Source organism: Sander vitreus, chromosome 20, assembly GCF_031162955.1.
Source record: "Sander vitreus isolate 19-12246 chromosome 20, sanVit1, whole genome shotgun sequence".
NCBI lineage: Eukaryota > Metazoa > Chordata > Actinopteri > Perciformes > Percidae > Sander > Sander vitreus.
Genome location: NC_135874.1, coordinates 15,037,512 through 15,059,152, shown reverse-complemented (window position 1 = coordinate 15,059,152; position 21,641 = coordinate 15,037,512). Strand labels below are relative to the sequence as shown.

The 21,641-nt window shown below is 39.7% G+C and overlaps 1 protein-coding gene across 5 annotated transcripts in view; it reads right to left on the bottom strand.

Annotated features, from left to right (window-relative positions):
* Nucleotides 1–21,641, bottom strand: part of eml1 (EMAP like 1) — a 57,084-nt gene that overhangs the window by 14,596 nt on the left and 20,847 nt on the right. For 4 of the 5 annotated variants that reach the window (XM_078276745.1, XM_078276742.1, XM_078276743.1 and 1 more), the window contains exons 2-5: nt 6,842–7,024; nt 3,758–3,896; nt 799–927; nt 585–613 (exon numbers count right to left, since the gene is read on the bottom strand). In XM_078276745.1, coding sequence (XP_078132871.1) covers nt 585–613; nt 799–927; nt 3,758–3,896; nt 6,842–7,024 — 480 coding nt within the window. Of the gene's footprint in view, nt 1–584; nt 614–798; nt 928–3,757; nt 3,897–6,841; nt 7,025–21,641 lie in introns of those variants that run through there. The other variant, XM_078276746.1, reaches the window with a different exon arrangement.

Below are 21,641 nucleotides of genomic sequence, written 5' to 3'. Positions count from 1 at the left end.
CCCTACATTTGCAGTAGTAGATCTCTCTGCAATTAGCTGCAATTGCTAATGCATGGGGCAACTTTCTGTGTTTCAGTTGGACCCAGTGACAAGCGTCTGAAATGATTCATGTAAAATTTCATTTAATTTGAAAAGTCTCCTCAGTCTCCACACAACAGAGGTTAGGAGTTCGTATGACCCATAGTGAGTTTATAAAAAATAAAAATAAAAATTAAATAAAAATTAAATTGCACACTAAAATTCAATTTAAACAATGCAGAAAGAGCTTATTAAAAAAAAAGATGAATGGAGGTTTGGATGTAGTAATGGATGAAGTGAAGGAATGGTTCATGGAAAGGATGAATATGTGACACTGATGTTTAGGACACAACATTATGTAAAGTAGCCTCAATGGTGCTCTGTGTGCAGAAATCAGTTCAAGGCACTGATAAGCAATTCTTCATTTTGACAGGATTCATTGACATTTACTGACACAGGGAGCCACTGAGCATGTGGTGTTTAATGGCTCTCAGTGGGTTGGATCATAGCATGAAACGATCATAGCTGTCAGGCTACAGAGCCATAAAGGTGCCTCCAGTTCTTACCTGCATTGAACACTGGCTCCCTCTGTTTGCTGCAAAGTAAACGAGTAAACAGACAGCTGTCATTCAGCATCCCTCCTCCAGATAAACCATTGCATGTTTTTGATTTGAAAGTGCTTCATAAGGAGATCAGCGTCTTTTCTAATGTGTCAAACTGGAAGATGAATATGTGAGCCACTAAATAGGGAAATCTGATTTAACAAGACGTCTGTGTTACCTGTCACTTCGTTTGCCGCTGGAATTGCTGCCGGTGGATCCGGCGCGAGTTCGGTTGCCCTTGGCGTCGCCTGAATCTCTCCGTGTAAGTGTTCCCACATGTTCGTTTGAGTTGGCTCTCCTCACAGTGCTGTGGTGAGAAGGAGGTGGACAGAGACAGGAAAGAAATAGGTCATAAAACTACCTGACGCTGCTTTCCTAAAACTGCCCTCTGGTAACGTTTTCATCACAGAAATAGCTTTTGAAAGCAGGTACATGAAAGATGTATATATTTCATGATTCAGCTCAGATCTTTGGCTCTTTGCAGCAGTGTCAGAGAGAATTTGCACCAAAGAGAAACAAAGAAATGTGGATATTTGTTGTTTCCACACACTTATACCATCTCTTTACTCCACTCTAGTGATAACTACAATGTCAGTACAGACCTGTGCAAATCTGCATATTGGTGGTGCAGACAGCCTGCCTATTTTATAACAATGAAAAGGCTCCATCAGCGATCCAATGGCCAGGCTCAGTCACCTAATCCACCCTATAGGAGAAAAGTCTATTCAAATCCTAAAACTGGCCGGTGGCCGTCATCCCTTCTGGAGAGCCTGTGTGTGTTTGTTCAGTAAAGAGCAGACTAGAAGAGAGAGAGAGAGAGAGAAACTGTTGTTTGCTGTGTTATCCCACGAGGAATCATAGTAATTTGGCCACAGGGCATTGGGGAAGGCCGTTGTGTGTATGCCAACACTGATGGGATTGTGACCAATCTGCAGTTTAGACTAATCCCAGACACAGACTGGAAACAACACAAACAAAGAACAATGATTTAAACATAAACGGTGAATATTAGCAATGAACGAAATGTCACAACGTCATAATGATCATGCAACTTGATGATGATTTAATAATAGAACCCGACTGATATGGGATTTATGAGACTGATTTTAGATAGGAAAAAGTCACAGATTACCAATATGTCGGCCAATATATTAAATGTTTGAGCTGGAATGAAAATTGACCTTTTCCATGTTGATTGTGCACCGATTTTGCACCGATATGACTCTGCAAAGCTACTCAGAAGGCTGCTTTTTTTTTTCAACAAATAACCTTATTAAAGAATATTTACAATGTATTACATTGTCATTCAATTCTAGAATTGAACACTGAGACAATAAAGAATAAATAAAAATAAAATGAATAGCTAAATAAACATCAGTACTGTAAATTCAGTATCAGTCATTGCTGACCACGCTGTTCTGGACAAACTATGTTATGACACCATTTATAAATCACCCCAAGCATTGTTTTCTGTATTATAGGTTCTATCAGACAACATATATGCTAATATCGATAGATACCAATATGTCTGTGATAGGCCGACATCGGTCGGGCTCTATTTAAAAACTGAAGAAAAAAAAAATGGTTAGCAAGCATCGGAACTGCGATGACGTTATATTGTGACCAGTGATATACTGTAACTTGATGATCCTCTCACCTAAGAGGCAGGTAGAGGATTCTGGTAGAGACAGGCAGAGAGGACAAACTGGACAGATTGACAGGACATCACATTGTAGGGGGACAGAACAAACAGGATATAACATCATAGTTGGAAGGGACATTAGAGAGAGACAATGCAAAAGGGCGGACCTCCAAGACAGGAAAGAAGGGAAAGACAGACAACACAATACATAAAGATAAACACTGAGGGGATGTGCTTGTCTGGGAATTCTGGGGTTTAAAAAACCTGGAGGGAATTAATGAATGGGTATTTTATTGGCTCATTCCAGTATTGTTTAAACTCAATATATTTAAATCTGGCCAAGAAATATTCAGTATTTCTCCATTTGAATTTGTTCTACTGTGGAGAAGGCTTTGGAACAGCACTAAGGCATTTAGAATATTTAAAAAAAATGTAATAGAGCAGAAATTGACTTCTGTGTTTCTACAATCCTGACTACGGCGCTGTCCCCAAGTAGAAAGCTAGTTATACCTGATGAAGTGCGAAAGACGTAAGTGAAAAGTTATATTCCTTTCGTACAAGTTCAAAGCTCAAGAAATCATGATGATCATCATCAAGTAGAAAGAGCTTGAAACCATTCAGAAAAACAAAAGAAAACTGCATGAACAACAAGGAAATACACAAGACCAAATATTGCTATTATAATACTGGTTACATTTCAATCTGCAGAGCCATTTCTTAACTGTCCTCTCCGGTAAACTTTAAGGTGAGAGTCAGCGAGCATTATCAACATCTCATTATTGTAAAGCATCCCTGAAGCAGAAATAAAACCACACACATTGAAAATCAAGAAAACAACGCCACAGGGGAGTTAACAGCTGTTTGGACTGGAGCTGGTCCCTGCTGTCTGCTGAGCTTCATCTGATTATGGTAATGTCTTTCAGAGATGGGCAAAGGCTATTGTTTCCGTGACAGACAGACAAGATTGATAACCTGTGCCCCCCCACACACACACACACAGCACGAAAAAGCAGATACTGTTTCTATGTTCTATCAGCCTTGTTAAATGTCAGTCACTTTGGCTGATAAAAAGCCAGATAGGTGACGACTTAAAGGCTTGAATGATCTGACATGTAAACAGACAGACAGGACTAAAAAGATGTCTTGAGACAAATAAAATGTCTGGAAAGAAAGACGCCATACATGCAAGACCTCACAACATGGCCTACATGCAGCTGTATCTGGACTTAACACGTTTAGAACAGTGTTAACAAGACCCGCAGGTTCAGTAAAGCAACACTACACTTAAGACACTTAGACTGAACACTAGACTTGAGCGCAAACCTTCATGTATATCTCCTTTGGAACGAGTCAAAAACAAATGAGAATAACCTCCTTAAAAGTCGAAATAATGCAATAGATACATGATAATAGAATAATATAGAACAAACTGCAAACATTAAAGTATAGGTCACACAGTAATTTAAGTAGCTAGGGATCATTTGTATTTCCTCACCTCTTGCTGGCTGTTGTGCTGGAGTCCTTTCTGGATCCAGATCCAGATGGGGAGGGCAGAGTGCGGCTGCCTTTCTTTGGTAGGATGGTCCCGTTGTTGACTGTTGGTCGTAACGGCAGGGTGGCAATCATTGGCCTGGCTGGAAGAAAAAGACAACAGACATATTCAGAAAAAAACAGGATACAAGACTAGTACCAGGGTCCATTAATGTGGTGTCATTAGAGAGAGTCAACAGAAGGCTGGCCAGAAATATTGCATTTCCCGGTGTATCATTATCTTGTTAATTAAAAAACTTGTCTTCCAGAAGGGGAGTGGAAAGCCTCCCAGCATTCACTGTAGTAACAAGTTTAATGACATCATTCTGTATATGCATGTTTCTACAGCATTACTAGCATTATTGGGTTTGACATTTTGTTCTCACAATTCACCTGTTGTTATTTCAGTCAGTATTACGAGCAAATATGGTTAGACTGCAAGTCTTAACGTTTTCTATTGGCCTTAAAAACCACAATAATCACATAAAAACATATTTTCAATTAAAAACATTATACACTTTCTTAAGAATACCAAAAGCCCAGCTTTTTCCATACAAATGTGTAATTACTGAGGTAGCACAGTATCCTGTCCCCATGTAGTCTCGGTTTTTTGTTGGTTAATGCAATAATGATGGTATTAAAAACTCAAATTTAACTGCAACACTTAATTTTACTTGATCTGTAGTGTACTAGTTATTGTTGCAGCCTTAAACACCACACACATAATTGAGAGTTCAAAGAGACAAATAATTACACAGTGTAATATATTATAAGGGTAAAAGTAGAGGCAGCACATGAGATTCCCACACCAGAGAAATCCTAAATGTGATGCAAATACAAATTATCTTAACTTAATATGTTTTTTTGATGATATTGGTCTGTTTCGATCACTTTTATATAAAGATGATATATGTACGCATGCACGCACGACGCACATCAGGCAAGCCCAGAATAACAAATCCAAGCTGCAGCTTTATCTGCAGTGATAAATATTTAATAGACCCCGTTTCATCCCACTGGCAGACACACACACATGCATTCAGGGACACAGTGACACACACATATTGCTTACATTATCTTTCATGTAGTTAATATTCAGCAGGGGCACATTGAGGTTGTAATTTTGTTAGCATGTTAAAAAAGATGAATGTGTGTGTTTCTGTATGTGACTGTCCATATGCAGTCTGCGTGCGTGTGCTAAGCTTTCTGAAATAGATCATTGTGCTTCAGTAGAGGGGAGCAGGCTGCTGACTCCCTGCAGCTAAACATGGAGAACAATAACGGAAAGCAGTCCAAATCAAACTGAAACTCCATCCGTCCGCAGTCACTCCGGAGACTGAAACTGGCAGCAGCGCAGAATCCTAATCTGTTTCTGTTTCATCACTCACATGCACATTTGAGGACATAAAAAGGCATTGTATCAACACCTCAGCTGGAAATTGACACAGTATTGTTACACAAGAAAAATACCACAAAAACGGAAAAGCGTATCATTGATCAATCTATATTTCCATTCCGTAATCTTATTTCCATTATGATGTGCTGTATTTTTTTCTTTACATTTGCTTCTTAAATTGCTCAGAAAACAGATGAGAACATGCTGCATTCAGCTGAGTGATATGAGGCGGATTTGATTTGATTTTATTAAGATCCCCATTAGCTGATGCAAAACATCAGCTACTCTTCCTGGGGTCCACAGGAGAAATGAATAGCATTCATTTTGAGTTTAGTAAATTAAGAGTTGTGCCTTTTACTTGTGAGGTGTGTTGTTTCAACTCTTACTTAAAGGAATAGTTTGACATTTTGGGAAATATGCTTATTTAATTTCTTGCTGAGGGTTGAATTAAAAGATTGATACCATTTTGATTCATGTTTGTCTGTTCAATTCAAAGCTACAGCCAACAGCTGGTTAGCTTAGCTTAGCACAAAGACTGGAAACAAGTGGAAACAGCTAGCCTGGCTAGAATCTCAATTTGTCCTTTTTAAACTTTGTATGAATTAAACAAACAAGATATAGTGTGTTAATTAATTATCTTTACATGTGCTGGTAGGAGGATTGTGTTAACATTGAACAGTCAGGCTAGCTGTTTCCCCATGTTTTCAGTTATTATGCTAAGCTAAGCTAACCGGTTGCTGGCTGTAACTTTATATTTAGACACAAGTGTGATGTCGATGTTCTTGACTAACTCTCGGCAAGAAAGCAAATAAGCATTTCCTAAAATGTCAAACTATTCCTTTACCGTATCTTATGGGGCTGAGGATGTAATTTGTGGCGGATTGTGTTACATTACCAAGTGTTCCTGTTATTTTGTCCATGTGATTAGGGGATAAAACAAAATACATCAACAACAGCTCTTTCTAATTGAATAGGGAAAATATGTGTGATGTAGCGGGAATTTCCCTTTAACATAAAGGTTGCATACACAGAGGTGAACACAAAACATGCAGCTTAGCAGCTTACTCACACTAAGTTGTGACATTTCTTGGACTATATGTATATACTGCAGACACACATTCCCCCTGGTTAACAAAAAATCTGTTTCTATCTGTGTCTTCAGACTCAGGTCACAGTGCATTGACCTCAGGCAGTACAATACTGAAAGTAACTGTGTGTCCGAGTGAAATACTACACTAGATTTACATTATATTACTAGCAAGCAGTGACTGAAATGTGCTTTTTTTAAACACAACACCAAGCCTGGTTAGTGCAGACGGACTTCACAGTCAGCATACCTGGCTTCCCCACATTGCTGTCTGCTGAGGGAGACTTTCTCATCAAAGCAGGGCCTATACACATGACGCACAACACATTTAATGACACAACAAAGTCCAGGAAGAGAGGGGACAGAAGTGACAGGAAGAGGAAGGAAATAAGCAGGATTTAAAGGAAAGGAGACATCATCAGGAAAGAGAGAGAACGAAGTGGAAAAGGAGAAAAATCTCCAAAAACATTTGTGTAAGCCAGAAGAACTGCAGACCCTGTTGCTCGACACCCCAGAAGAAGTAACTCAAAAACCCACAAAAAAGTATGCTTATGTATGTATGTTACCTTTGGTGGGTCCTCTGCGTGAGCCTATGGCCTGCTGCTCCTCGGACAGGTTGAGCCTGCGCACAACGTCGGCCAGAGCAGACTTAAGCAGCTGAATCTCGTCCTCCTGCATCTGGACCCTCTGCTCCAGGGAGGCGATGCGGTCGGTAACCTCCATACTGCTGGATGCTGACGCACTGTCATCTGAGGAAACAGTGAGCTCATGTCAGAGATGTGGAAAATGTCACAATGCAAAGGCAAATAGTAGCCTTTCACTTCTTATCAAATATAAGTCAGTTAGTGCCGTTTACTGTTGGTTACTGCAGAATGAGTTGCTCATAGAACATTCTTACTCACACAACAACATTCTTTATAGGAATAGTTCAACATTTTGGGAAATATGCTTATTCGCTTTATTGTCGAGAGTTAGAGAAGAAAATGGATACCACTCTCATGTCTGTGTTCGATCTGAAGCTACAGCCAGAACATGTTAGCTTAGCATAAAATTGTTACATCTTTTTAGAGAGAAAGGTTTATTTTTTATGTATCCTGTTTCAGAACGTGTCTTTTTCAAGACTCTTTAATAATAAGGGAACATAGGGATATTTGCCAAAGTGTTTAGTGAAAAAAAACAATGACATTGTGTATAAAGGATAGATTCTGCTATCTGTTTTTATACCTTTACTTTTATTTCATGGAGATGGAGACAAAAACATAGAATAAGAAAGTGCAAAGCAGGGATCGAATACAAACAGCAAACTCCTTTCAAACGACGAGCTCACTTTTATGCTTTCAGTCTCTTTGTGAAAAGCCTTTGCCTTGTGTGATTCAAAGAGCTTTTCTATTAAAACCTTTATTCATGAGCCTGTTTGTTAATGCCCGTCTGTTCTTTGAATTTAAAGTAACTTAACACATTATATCACCTCTTCACCTGACACCCCAATAGAGGCCAAGCACAGGCCACCAGGGTCCACTTCATTAATGATAACACACGCAGGGTCTCCTCCATTAGGACTTTGATGTCACAGTGGCTTGATGAAATATTAATGTAAATGACTGTTGTGTTTTCCCCGCAGACTTGTAATAACAGTCTGATGCATTATGTATTAGAGAGCAAGCATCTGGTGATTAGGCAGATCTGCAGTCTGTGTTCCTTCTGAGAATCTGAGTTGAATCCTGACTGCCTGGTAATATTATGGAAATCTGAGGAAACTCTTGACTTCTGTAACTAACATTTTTAAACACAATCAAGTACAACAGCGTTTTAACATATTGAAATGTGTGAAATATCAGAATTTCTGGTGAAAACAAAGTGCTGTGATGAGCCTCTGAATCTCTTTGATAAACAAAAGCTGCTAAGGGATTTATTTATCTACAAGCAAATATTTGAGTAGCAGCTCTGGTCAGGGATGTGCTGTTGTAATGAGACATCCCCTAGCATCAGAAGATGTATCATTACAACAGCACATCCCTGACCAGAGCTGCTACTCAAATATTTGCTTGTAGATAAAAAGATCCTTGCAGTGTATGGCAGGAGTCTTCAATGTTTTTTAAGCCAAGGACCCCTTAACTGAAAGAGAGAAGGAGCAGGGACCCCCTACTACATATATTGTATAAAATTATGTTGCATATTAAACTGGGCCTACAATAACATGTAGGGCAGCCTAAAGCCTTTATACATATCTTTTTTTGCATAGAATACTAAGCTATTAAATTAACCTACTAATTGTTGGCATGATTTTATAAATCATGTTTTAATGTTAAACATACATGTGGCACAGTGAATCCTTAGGATGAACTGTATCTGTGGATGGCCTTAGTGACTACCTTACCTATAGGCCAGTAAGCAGCTGGGATTTATATTTGCTAATAATATATTAGAATTATGTTAAGACATTTTAATTTATGAAAAGACTGAAAAATTGACAATAATTTGGAGACCCCCCTGCAGTGACTCTGTGGAGCCGTTTGGGGTCCCGGACCCCCTGTTGAAGATCTCTGGTGTATGGTATTATTATTATTAAAAACATTTCAATCATTACTGCAATAGCACACACGTGGGACACAAGACATAACTCTTTATCATAACATTAAAGCGTGAAAATGATGAATAAACATTTGAGATTTTCTGAACCAATACTGAGGTTTGTTGCTGGTCTTACTTGATAAATGATTACAGTAGATTAGGCATTGTTGGCAATAAAAAACAATTTAAATCAACCAAAAATCAATCAATCAATAATTCAAATAAATTCTTGAGTAAAATTCCTAATACAGATACGTTTATTTAAACCACGACAATCTTACAAATTTTGTTCTTGACGAGTGAATAATTATTGAAATGTGAAAATGTGATATACAAGTCTCTGTTTGTAAGACCATCACACAGATTGTATGCATCACTACAAGTAGCTTATACAGAAGTGTTTAATCCTAAAGGTCCAATGAAGTCATTTTAATTGAATTGTCAGAACATACAATTTCACAGATTTGTTTATGGGACAAATTAGTGATCTGGTTTGCTGGTTATGACTTGTTTTAGTCAGGGACACCCTCAATGAGACAGGATGGTAAATTGGTGCATTAAGCAGATGGGACACTTTATGCTTATTGCAGAAAATGGAAATCGGAGCAGATTCAGAATGGCTGAATCAACCAATTACCGTTCACACAGAAACACACCAGTTATAGGGTGCATGTAACACACATACACACAGAAAAGTGTCCCTTTAGTCACTGTCACAGCCATTACTGGGGTCTTGTGTTTAATAGCTTGTTGGACACATAAGAAAAGATTTCACTGACACACTACTTCACAATGACAATGCACCGGGCCACCAAGTGAAATTCCATAATGAAAACATTATTACACTCCCAGCAGTGAAGTATAATATGCTCAAACTTTTCCTTACAGATTTTTTTATCAAAGGAAATGCTTTCTTGTTTCATAACACCAATCTTACTTCATCTGAACACCACCAGCCTTTTCCAAAGAATCCTAATAACGTTCTGCTCACCTTTGAAGCGGCCCTTGTTCATATTCACATGCGAATGTGAGTGAATATCCAGAGATAAAGCTTCTATTATCTGTTCAGCATGTGTTGTGGGTCTGCTCCCAATACTGACACAATGACAGCATGATACCATCAGTCGTTGAAGTACAATGACAGGCTGTCACCGCCATGATTCCCCGGCTCTGCGCTAACATCCTCCGTCAGTCACCCTGCTCCCTGGTTAAAACCTCTGGGGCAAGTTAACGCCCCATAACGTGTTCACAGGCAGGGCTGAAATCAGAAAAGGTCAGTAGAGCTTAAGTTCGGTGTTTGTTTTCATACATAAGAATGTGTGTTGATGGTGTGACACTGATGTGACCACAGCACAGTCGTGTGTGTGAACTCGACTAAATTTGCTCTTCATGTGACAGCACTCAGGTCTCGGGTCACAGCCTTTCTGTCCAGAGAGTCAGAATAAGTAAGATGTCAATCTTCATTTAACAATAAATCCATCACCACATACACCCCTGGTGTTTCTCTTTCATCCCAACAAAAGCAGATTATTACACCCAACCAATCTCCCCTTGCTCCAGTGTGCTATTCACACCTGTCAGCCGGCTGCTTAAATTACTTAATTTCTTCATTACTTCATGTCTTCTTCTGTCCTAGTTTCATTATCTGGTCAATATGTAGCTGGGTCACAAATCCGAGACATCTCTGAGCCTATCTATCTGCTCACCCTAATGCATCGTGACACGCTGCTATTACCTTCCTCTGCAAGGCCATGTCATTCTCGCAGGACCACCTGCCTGCTTAAGTGCTTGTCCATCACCTCAGCCACAGGGACTCAATGAAGGGCAAATAGAAAACAGGCATTCAGGCTCCTCAGTTCATTTTTCCTGCTCTAAAATATCCACACCCTCCCCCCTACGTTAATCTCCATCTTATTTCTAAGTCATTTACTGACCTTACTGCCATCAATAATGAACACTGGAGTGTGCACCCATGCTTTGAATCATTTCCCCCCTTCTGCACTCTCATCAACCACAACGATCAATACACAGAAGAAGTAAAAAGACTAAAATAGCGCTGGGTAAATCCTTCTGATCAACGCAGAGGGAGCACTCTCACATTTTGAGCAATGCACAGAAACCTCATCTATAAAATATCTTCTGCAGCAGCCCTGTGTTGATCTGAGCGGTCTGGCTTTCAAGCTGACTCACTCCTTCACTGGAACATTTACAGACTTGCATTTCCCTCCGTATACCACACACACACACACACACACACACACACACACACACACACACGCGAGGATATGATTATAAATACATACTCAAGGAATAAAAGAAAATTACGTTAAGGAAATTGAATCTAAGGAAATGTCATGATACCAGCTGTCTCACCATGTGTTTGCATACTCCTGCACACTTTGGCAATAATCCACTGACAAGCAGAGTGATTGATGTCTATTTTCTTTTCACTCAGCGGTGCAAAGAAGCCAAACAATAAAGCCGAATTGACTTGATGGAAGGTTCAGCGCCCAGGTTAAGCTGCGCCACAATGGGGGGTTTTGAAAAACTACAACCAGTGTTTGCAAAAAACCAACACATCAAAGAAACAAGAGGCTGCAGGAAAAGGCCTGTCACAACATTATGACAACAATTCCTGTTTTTCAGAGACAGAAAGGTAGCGCTGATACCACACTGCTGGCGCATCTATCTACTTGCTGGATGCAGAGAGCAAACAGCACTTTGCCAACTGGTTTTAATTTCAAAACATGAATGCACACGGCCAGGTGGTGCGCTGCCATCGTGCCAGTTCAGCTGCTGCAGATTATGCCTTCAGGAAAGCCATTTCTCCCAAGTCCAACGAGTCATACTTATTAAACAACCTGGCTTCAGTCTGCGACTGGCTTCACTAATGGAAGTCCGGACCTAATCATAATGAAGTGGCATGCAGAACTAAATTATATGCCAGGAGGTACAGGAGGTAGTGATTCAGAGACAGGCAGGGAGAAAGGTAGAGGGATAAGATGGAGGCAGAGTTGAATGAAGGTGGGGCAGTGATTAACCTTGATAATTAAACAAGAGTCTACAGACATACTAGTAGCTCTGTGAGGCTGTATTTAAATAGAATAGAAGAAGTAAGTAGAATTAATATAAAATGTGTATATGTGTTTAATGTAGGGCCGAGCATAACGTGTACATTTTTTTTAATCGCATTAATCGCATGCCGCCATTTATTAATTTATTTTCACTTCACTCAGCTTCGTGTCGTGCCTAAGAGGCTACTATTTTGACCCTTTGCTGTACTTTGCCATTCTTCCTCGTAACAACATATCCTACTGCTGCAGGCTGCAGGCATTATGGAAAAAGATAGCAGCAACGAAATTCGGAATGGCGCTTTTTATTTTCCAAAACTCCCAGACGGGTCGAAAGCTATATGCACATTGTGTAAAGCTGAATTAAAATATCACCAAAGCACGTCAAGCTTGAGCTACCACCTACGAGCTAAGCATAGTAGTACAGTTAACGTGACTCAGGGTGATGTTAGCGGGCTCAGGCAAAGCACTATTTTGGAGAGTGCTACTTGCCGACCCGCGGATGAAACCAAATCCAAAACAATGACTACCGCTCTTGCAAAATGGGTGGCAACTAACTGCAGACCTGTCAGCATCGTAGAAGACTCGGGTCTTAAAGACGTACTATGGTTGGCATGTTCTGACCCGTCTTATACGTTGCTGTTGAGGGGGGACAGTAGTTTCACGCCTGTACGACACGGAGAAAGCAGCCACAGTGGAACTGCTGCAAAGTGATGCAAGGTGATCACTGGACGTCAGTGAGTAATCAAAATTATTTAGGAGTTACTGCACACTATATTGACTCTAGATTCAAATGTGTGACTAGATTCACACATTTTTCTTTTGTTTACAGTAAATAAATAAATAATAAACAAATACAAATCTTAAAATCAAGTTCATAAAGTAACTTTCTTTGCATTCATTTGATTCCCAATCAAGATACACTGGTAAGAATTGCTTTCCATTGTTAATATGTACTTAAAAACAGTTCTGAAATGCAAAATAATAGAATTTTAATCATGTGATAAAACATGCGATTAATCGCAATTAACTATAGAAATTCAGCGATTAATCGCGATTAAAAATAATCGTTTGACAGTCCTAGTTTAATGTCTATGTGTGTTGCTGAATGGCAAATTCTTCACCGTAGTTCAGATATTATGCAGAGCACAAGACATGAAAAATGTAATGCATGAAATTACAGCATTTAGGAAATTGCATGTATGACTGAAATCATTCATATCCAAATATGATGGAAATCATCCATCAAGTACATTTCAGCAGAGTGAAAAATTGCTAAACCAATTGAGTTAGAGATTGGAGAAAGAGAGAAATAGAGGAGGAAAAAAAGAGTTACTTAAAGTGTCATCAATCCTATGGATCACCTGCAGCGTACAGCGTGGATGACCTGACAGAGGTGTATTAGCTAATCAACTGGCCAGATTAAAGAGACAGACCTTTGCTTGGTTTACAAGCTGCCTCTGATGGCTCCTGCTGGACTGGGGCTTAGGAGCTATAAATATACAGAGGTGGATTAGAGGAGGGGAAGCCCTCACACTGAGTAAAGACTACAGAAAAGAAAACAGACAGTTCAGAGAATGAAAGAAAGACATGGCAGGGAGAGCTTATTATTTTTTTTTTTAAATATCAAAACAGAAATAGTGCAAAATCACAAAAAGACTGACAGAGAGATATCAAGCTAAAGAGCTGTGTGTGTGTGTGTGTGTGTGTGTGTGTGTGTGTGTGTGTGTGTGTGTGTGTGTGTGTGTGTGTGTGTGTGTGTATATAGGTCATGAAAAGTGTGTGTCTGGATTACAGAAGAGCATGAAGAGAGACCAAATGACCCCCACGAGAGATCCTACTGTCCATGTACGAACACATTAAACCCTTTCTTCCCCCCATCAGCTACATCCTTCCTGGGGTCAATATCAGGTCAAATAGGATACAGCCAGCGCTTAGTTATAAATGGTTGAAACGACCCTATATTTTGAATGAAATATAAGATTTGACTTTGGTTTATTGATTTAATTCTGAGACAGTGTGAAGAGTCTGAAAGCCACAGAGAGAGAGAGATGAGGAAAAATAAAAATAAAGTTAAACGACATGGCCCATTGAGGCAGAATAACTCCTTCTTAACTCAAACACATACTGTATATACACACCACTATGCCAACACCTTGCATTGACAAAACACACACACACCTCCAACACACTCTTCTGTCAAAGAGGAAGTGTTCACGGTGTGGCGGAGGGATTATGCTGGATATGTGCAGCTCAAAATATTTCATTCAAAATTGTAATTCTTAAGATGTTCAATAAATCAAACCCTGTTTTTGATACCATTTATGGTTGCCATGTTTTCAGCAATAGCCATTCAATGTGTTTACAGTGTGTAATTACGTTTCCATTTAGTAGTCTCCATTGCTAGTGAGTGAGTTCTTCAGACAGGTGCATTTTGGCAGAAAGGGTTGAAGGATAAGCAATCAGAGTGCAAACAGTTCTGAGAACAGGGCAAGTTTGCTTTGCAAGCATATGGGTTGCCATATTTTTCCGTTTGCAGCTGTGATGATTCTGGTAATATTCTAAAACAAATCCCATAAAGCCATAACATTGTAGGTTAGCCATAACATTGTTAGCCATGACATTGTAAACAGACAACCCCAGTCTCTGAATGACAAAGGAGCTTTTTGCTGACTCATAAAAATAGGGGGGCAGTTGTTATGGCAACAATAGTCATCAAAACACAGATGATTTGGACCTTAACAGGTTGTAAATAAAGCATGGCTCTTAAGGACAACATGATACATTTTATATGACATCTCTGTCTAAATTAGAATTTAACTAAGTGCTGTGACTTTTAGGGAAGAAACAGAAGCACTAAGTCATGCTTGGCAGTGAGACTCCAGGCTCTGAACAAGCCTCTTTGTCAATCTCAACCTTTCTCCACATAAAACAGGGCTTTGTCCCTTAGTAACAAACAACCAGGAAGGAACAGGAGGCGGGACACTTGCTCTATCCAATGGATGGAGCCTGTGTGTGTGTGTGTGTGTGTGTGTGTGTGTGTGTGTGTGTGTGTGTGTGTGTGTGTGTGTGCATGCGTGCAACACACGTGTTGTTCCATCCAGTAAAAGTATTGTTATGGGAAACCAGATTTCCATGGTGTGTGAGGATTGTCTCACACACCATACAGAGACACTGTGACAGAATATGTGTGCCAGAGACTCAGCATCCTGAAAATCGACCAATCATACATCTACCATCTGGACGGGAGAGAACATACAGCAGCATTGCTGGCAGCAGACAAGATCATTACACAACTAGACTAAAGAGAAATATTGAAAATTGATTTTACTGTGCAATGAAAGTTTGGTTTTGTGTGTTTTCTATTCTTGAATTCTACCCTTCAATGCACTCACACTGCTACACGTCTCTGTTCATCTCAGGAGTTATTTTGTGATAATTTACTATTGTGTTCTGCTTCTACATGCAGTCTATTTTCATAAACAGAGCTTTGACATCACCCAAAAAACAAACTTGAGCCTGTCACCTCCATGTTTAGCTTGAGTGAGCAAAAAACCTCACAAGGCCACCTCATTAAATTGTCGTTGCTCTCTGTGGTCACACAGTTTAGGACAGGTGTCAAGCAGACTGTATTCTGGGTTAGAATTCTGAATGTAAAGCTGAAAAAAACAATCTGTTCAGGAAATGTAAAATTGTGTCAAAAGAGTCTGAAAGAATGAACTGTGAAGTTTTCTACATACATTTGAGAAAAGACGTATCCTTGCATCAGTGCAGCTGAACAGTGGTTCCCAAAGTGGGTGCCTTGAGAACGGATATGGGTGCCGGAAGATTTACCATATCATTGTTCATTTATTGTGTGTGGCTAAAGACTGAATGGACAGGTTTTGGCTGCGGGTGAAAGACAGATATCTATCATTGTCTGCATTCACTGTGTTTTAGGATGTTCCCATCATCATATACAGTTTGTGATCTGTCTCGGTCATCCCTGGTATACATAACAACAAGACAAGAAGCCACCTGTCAGTGGAACCAGACCTGCGGGCTATGCTCTCTCTCCCAACATCAAAAGGCCTGCAACCTTTTTTTGTTTTGTTTTGTTCGGTTTGCCCCTGTGCACCTTAAATATATGCTCATTTTAATTTTGAAAATAGTGAAAGCAATACATTTGACACATTAGCATATTTAATTGTATTCATTATTTACAGTATTTGAAGTTTAATATTTATTTGTAAATCTGCAGAGCACCTGTTGGCTTTTTAATCTGAGTGAATGGCAGCATGTTTTCTACTGTAATGTTTTTCTGGCTGCATAACTGTTAACCTTCACTGTGATTCTGAGAACAAAATGTGATATTTGTCGCTAATGTTCATGATGAAAGATTGCTGAAATCATGCTGAATCCTAGCTGTACTACAACTATTGGAAGTTAAAGCATATTGTCTAATTTGAAACAAAAAACATACCCTGTAACAACAAAGCTGGCCAATCAAAGCAAGATACATTGTTACATTTGTTAAAGCATTTTCATTTAACCCCTCACTGAAACTGATAAATTGACAACAGTAGAGGGGTAAACAAACCAAATACTCATGTCCATCCTCTTTCCTCTCATCTCTGCAGCTGTGTTCTTGATGAATCTATTTTTAATGGAATTTCTAATGGGATTCTCCTCTTTTCCCTCTCCATCTGTTATAGTGCAGCTGAACACATGCAATGGGACACACGGACGGACGGACACACACACACACACACACACACACACACACACACACACACACACACACACACACACACACACACACACACACACACACACACAGGGCTTCCCCTTTGTTCACAGCAGGTGTAAGGGACCAATTAGAGTGCTGGGCAGCCTCTGGGAGCTTCACCACGGGCATTGAAAGGTTAATTATATCTGTTCACATCACAACTGACCAGATAAAATCCTGGCCAGGGTTTAGAGATGAGTAGCGACCAAATCAGTGGGCTGTGACTTTTGGTCCACTTGAGACAATACGCTGATGGAGATTATTACCATAAATATAATCGAGCCAACACACCTTGTCACAGTAATTGAATTGATCTTTAATTCATCTTAAATGGTTTGTTGACGTACTGTGGGATTAAAAGGTGAGATGTATGCACAGACATTCATATGCACAGACATGCATGTGCACGCATGAATGCGGACTCACATACCTGCGCTAACGCAGACACACACTGATGATCTGTTCTGGAAATCATTTGCATACTAATTTGAAACACATTTGAATATCTGAGTGCACTTTGCAGCTTCTTCATATGTAAAAATTCATAATTGAAACCCTTTTTTCTTTTCTTGAGTCTTTGATTGGACAGAATAGCTTTGGTAATACTTTTAGCAGCAAGTGGAGACTAAAAATAATGGCGCCACCATGGGATTCTGCTGTCTTGTGTGATTTATTAGGTTACTAGTTGCCCTCCCCCACAGGTAGAAGTCAACGCTCTTCTTAGTGTTACCATGTAGAGTGGAAGCACCCTACCAACACAATTCTGTTTCTGGCTCTTTCATGGTATTTTTACTTATCTATGACATCCTGTTCAAGGACTCATGCAGCCTGTGTGTCTCCTCTCTTGACCTTGTGATGGTACACACACACACACACACACACACACACACACACACACACACACACACACACACACACACACACATATATTTTTTTTTTACATGAACTCGCACACTTCTGCTTTACATGCCTGATTGTTTTAGTGGGTCATGAGGATGAGGGTGCGTGAATGTGTCAGTGGAGAAAAAGATAAGAGAGAGAGAGAGAGAGAGAGAGAGAGAGAGAGAGAGAGAGAGAGAGAGAGAGAAACATATCTGATATATTGCAATACTAATCATTTGACCCACTCTGCCTTTATAACAATGGCTGAAGTTGCATTCAGCCCTAAAAATGGGAAACAGTAAGTTTTTATTACACAGCTCAAATATCATGACTGGTGAATTTCATTTGTGCAAAAATTACACAACAGAAAATTGATAATCGATTTATCATTTAAGTAATTTTTCAAGCAAAACTGCAGAAATATTCTCTGGTTCCATTTTCTCAAATGTGAAGATTTGTTGCTTTTCTTTTTTTTTTAGTATCTTTGGGTTTTGGACCGTTTTTCACACAGTCAACGTCAACTATGGCTCTTGGAAATTGTAACTGGCATTTTTTTTAAATGATAATGAAAATGAGTTGCAGTCCTAAACATCATATCATAATATTCTTGTTTGAGAAGCAGATTATGAAGATGAGAATAATTACTCAGTTACTCAATGTCACACAGTCTAGATCTTAGTTAGTGCCCTTTAGATGTAGGGCAGAATTGTCCATAACAATGTTAATCTGTTCACTGGCATTGTTCCGCGTGTATGGAGATACTGGACAGATGTCAATTAATCATTTCATTACTGGGGCTGTACACGGCTCTGCTAAAATGCCCTCCACGCTGCTGTTTGCCATTTTGTTTCATTTGATCTTGACTCAGTATGATCCTGGCTTGTGTCCTAATCTTCCTCTTCTATACACTACATATTGTACTATGCAGATATATTTTACTTTCTATACAGTAAGTATCTATAGAATACCCTACTTACAAGTACCTTATTTAGGGCACATGAATACCAGGGATACCAGTGTCCAGGGCTGGCACTACATGGACACCGGACTGCTTTTGTTACGCAAGTGGCATTATTTCTCAACTGGCAGCAAGGGCAGCCACAGATCTGCTGGCTCCCACAGATCTCAAACACACAGCTTGACTCTCCTGCAGCACAATCTGCTGTTTTCGACAAGACACCACAGAGCAGGAGATGCAGAGTATATATTGCTGTAGCATGCTGCACACACTCAATACAGCTCTAACGTGTACACGTTTAATGAGCACACACTGTCTGTCTCTGTGTAACAGCTAATGGCTCTCTATTATGCAGCATGAAAGTGAAAGAGAAAGTGCAAGGCATACCCTTATCAGGAAAAAGGGAGAAAAAAAGTGAGGGAGATAAGGAGTAGGAGAGGGGGTAGTGTGACTCATGACTACAGAGGCCCAAACCACCGGCTCAATATCTGAATGTCTGTCTGGAGATAAAAACACACTGAGCTCCACTCGGGGCACTCGCACAAAAAACAAAGAGCACGAGAGAGTTTGACGTAGGGTTGAGGGCGAAGAGAAAACAGAAAGAGCATGAGAAAGACGGGTAAGTAAAGCAGGGTGAAGGACAGAGAGAGTCAGAGTGGTAATGCATGAAATCCAGCAACAGTGAGAGAGACTGGAGTGGCATAAAAAAAGAAACGGAGAGTAGTTTATGCTCTAACTGACAGAGCAATGGAAAATCAAACTCAACCTATAAATGAATCAGCAGTAGTGGATGAGCTATCTCATTCAGGTCGATATGTATTAAACTGCTACTCTGGTACATGGTGCAGTTACAGATGAATGATGGTGGACAGACGCATCATTTCCTAATACTCCCCTCTCTCTGCTTCTCTATTGACATTTTGTGCAGTTTTATACGAGTGGGGAAATATCAGAGTGCAGGTGAGCTTGCCAGTAGGTTTTACTAGGTATTTGATAGATAATGTTAAAGAGCAGGGAAAGAGGGGAAAATGAGGAAGAAGAGTCGATATTCTCTAGTAAATATACAGTATATTTTCAAGATGAGAATCAATCCATGTGGCTTTAACCTCAACAGGAAGGCATAACTTTGATTTCTCACTTTAGGGAGCTATTTTTCACCACAATTTATAGTAAATCAAAGAAGACAAAAGCCCTAGCAATATTTTTTGAACTGAAGTTTCAAGTCAAACACTTGACCCACACACATACAAACACATACACCTCCATCTCCTCCTCCCTGGCATCCCTCCTTGGCTACTGTGGTTGGTAACGTGAGTGGGGCTTTAATCCTAATCCCTCTACATGTGCCATCATGAATCAGGGTTTGGATGGCGATACTTATAGATGCTGAGCCAAGAACGGGAGGAGACTGGATGGAGTTGTGTCACCTCTACTGTGCATCAAACATCAAACGAGCCTCCATCTTTATTAATTTCCCCTCTCTGCCCTGCAACACCTATCCCACCCATCTGCACTCCTACAAATTCAAACTCCTTTTCCTTCTTTCTTATGCACTCACTTTGCTGGTGTTTGCTCCCAATTTCTCTGTATCCCTCTTCCCTTCCTCACCAAGGCCCCCGCACTTGTCTTGCTGGCACGTTTTGGTTCCCATCATGGTACATTGCCACTGCCGGTAAGGTGAGGGCTGTGCCAGTGTGCCTGTGGGTTGTACAGCATGAGTGTGGAGCACAGAGATAAAAGGATGTTTGATCCAAATCTGAGCAGACATCATTAGCTCAAAAGGTAAACGAACAAATCTCACGAATGAATGCAGGCGAATAGATTTGTTTGGATGGAGAGGCTGGGTGCTTTGAGATGAACTTGAGTGTGTGATCAACAGTATTACAGCGCTGTAAGTGAGCCAGATTTACTTATTAAAAGATGTTCTTATTAACACATCAGGAGCTTCTAGTGCATCAGGAGCTAATGAACAACGGATCACATTTATTCATGATTTTACACTAATGATTGTGCATGTTTTTTTTTATATGTTTATTACATTTTCAAAGGTAAAACAAGTATATATATGACAGAAACAAACATAACCTACATACAACATAAACATAAACATACATTTGACTCACACATACATTTAAATTTGAATTTATACAGGCGAGATTCAGGAGTCATCCTATATGAATAAAATAATCAAGTAAAATAAAAGTAAAATAAACCAAGTATACATTGCCGTGCATTATACGTTCATATAGTCAAAGAAAGGTACACAGAGACAAAAACATGTTAATTAAATGCTGGGATGTCATTTACGAGGCAGAGCGTGCTCAGCTATGATACAACCCTCTTGCAAGAATAGTAGAAATATTTAAACCAACATATGACAAAAAGGGTTCCCATGTTTTACGAAACACATCATCTTTGCTGTGTAGCTTACATGTGAGATAGTCCAGAGCAACATATTCAAGGCCCTTTGCCATTGAACCTTGGATGGACCCAATTTAAGAGAATACACTTCCTGGCACAGAAAGCAAGTGTTTGATGAAGTTTTCTTCTAAATTTATCAGTAATGGACAAATCAGATATGTCAAGTAACAAACATAAAGGATTATTATTTCTATTAGTAGATGGCATCTTATTGATTTCCTGCCCAATGACCTGCCAGAACCGCTGCACTTTTCGACAATACCACAAACAATGTGTAAGACTACCAGTTTCTATTTTACACTTGGGGCACAGTGGAGATGAATTAGAGTTGAATTTATGGCGTTGAGAGGGAGATATATGGGCCCTGTGTAGGAGCTTCAGTTGCATGGCTCTCACTCGGTTACAAACACTCAGCGTTTTTGCACTCCTCCAAGCATCACTCCAACCATCATCTGTTATATTAACATTAACTTATTTTTCCCATAAGCTCTTCAGATGTGCACATAGCACATGTTTTAGCTACACATTTCACCTACTCAACATAATTGCCAATCATAGTCAGAAGCACAGCCTTTCAGAAGTTTTTTAACTTCATATTTTCTACCTTCCATGCAGCCACATGCTTCAGTTCTGTCATATGAAAATCAACCTGTGGAGATTGGTCAATTAACAGAAAATGAATCAGCAACAATTTT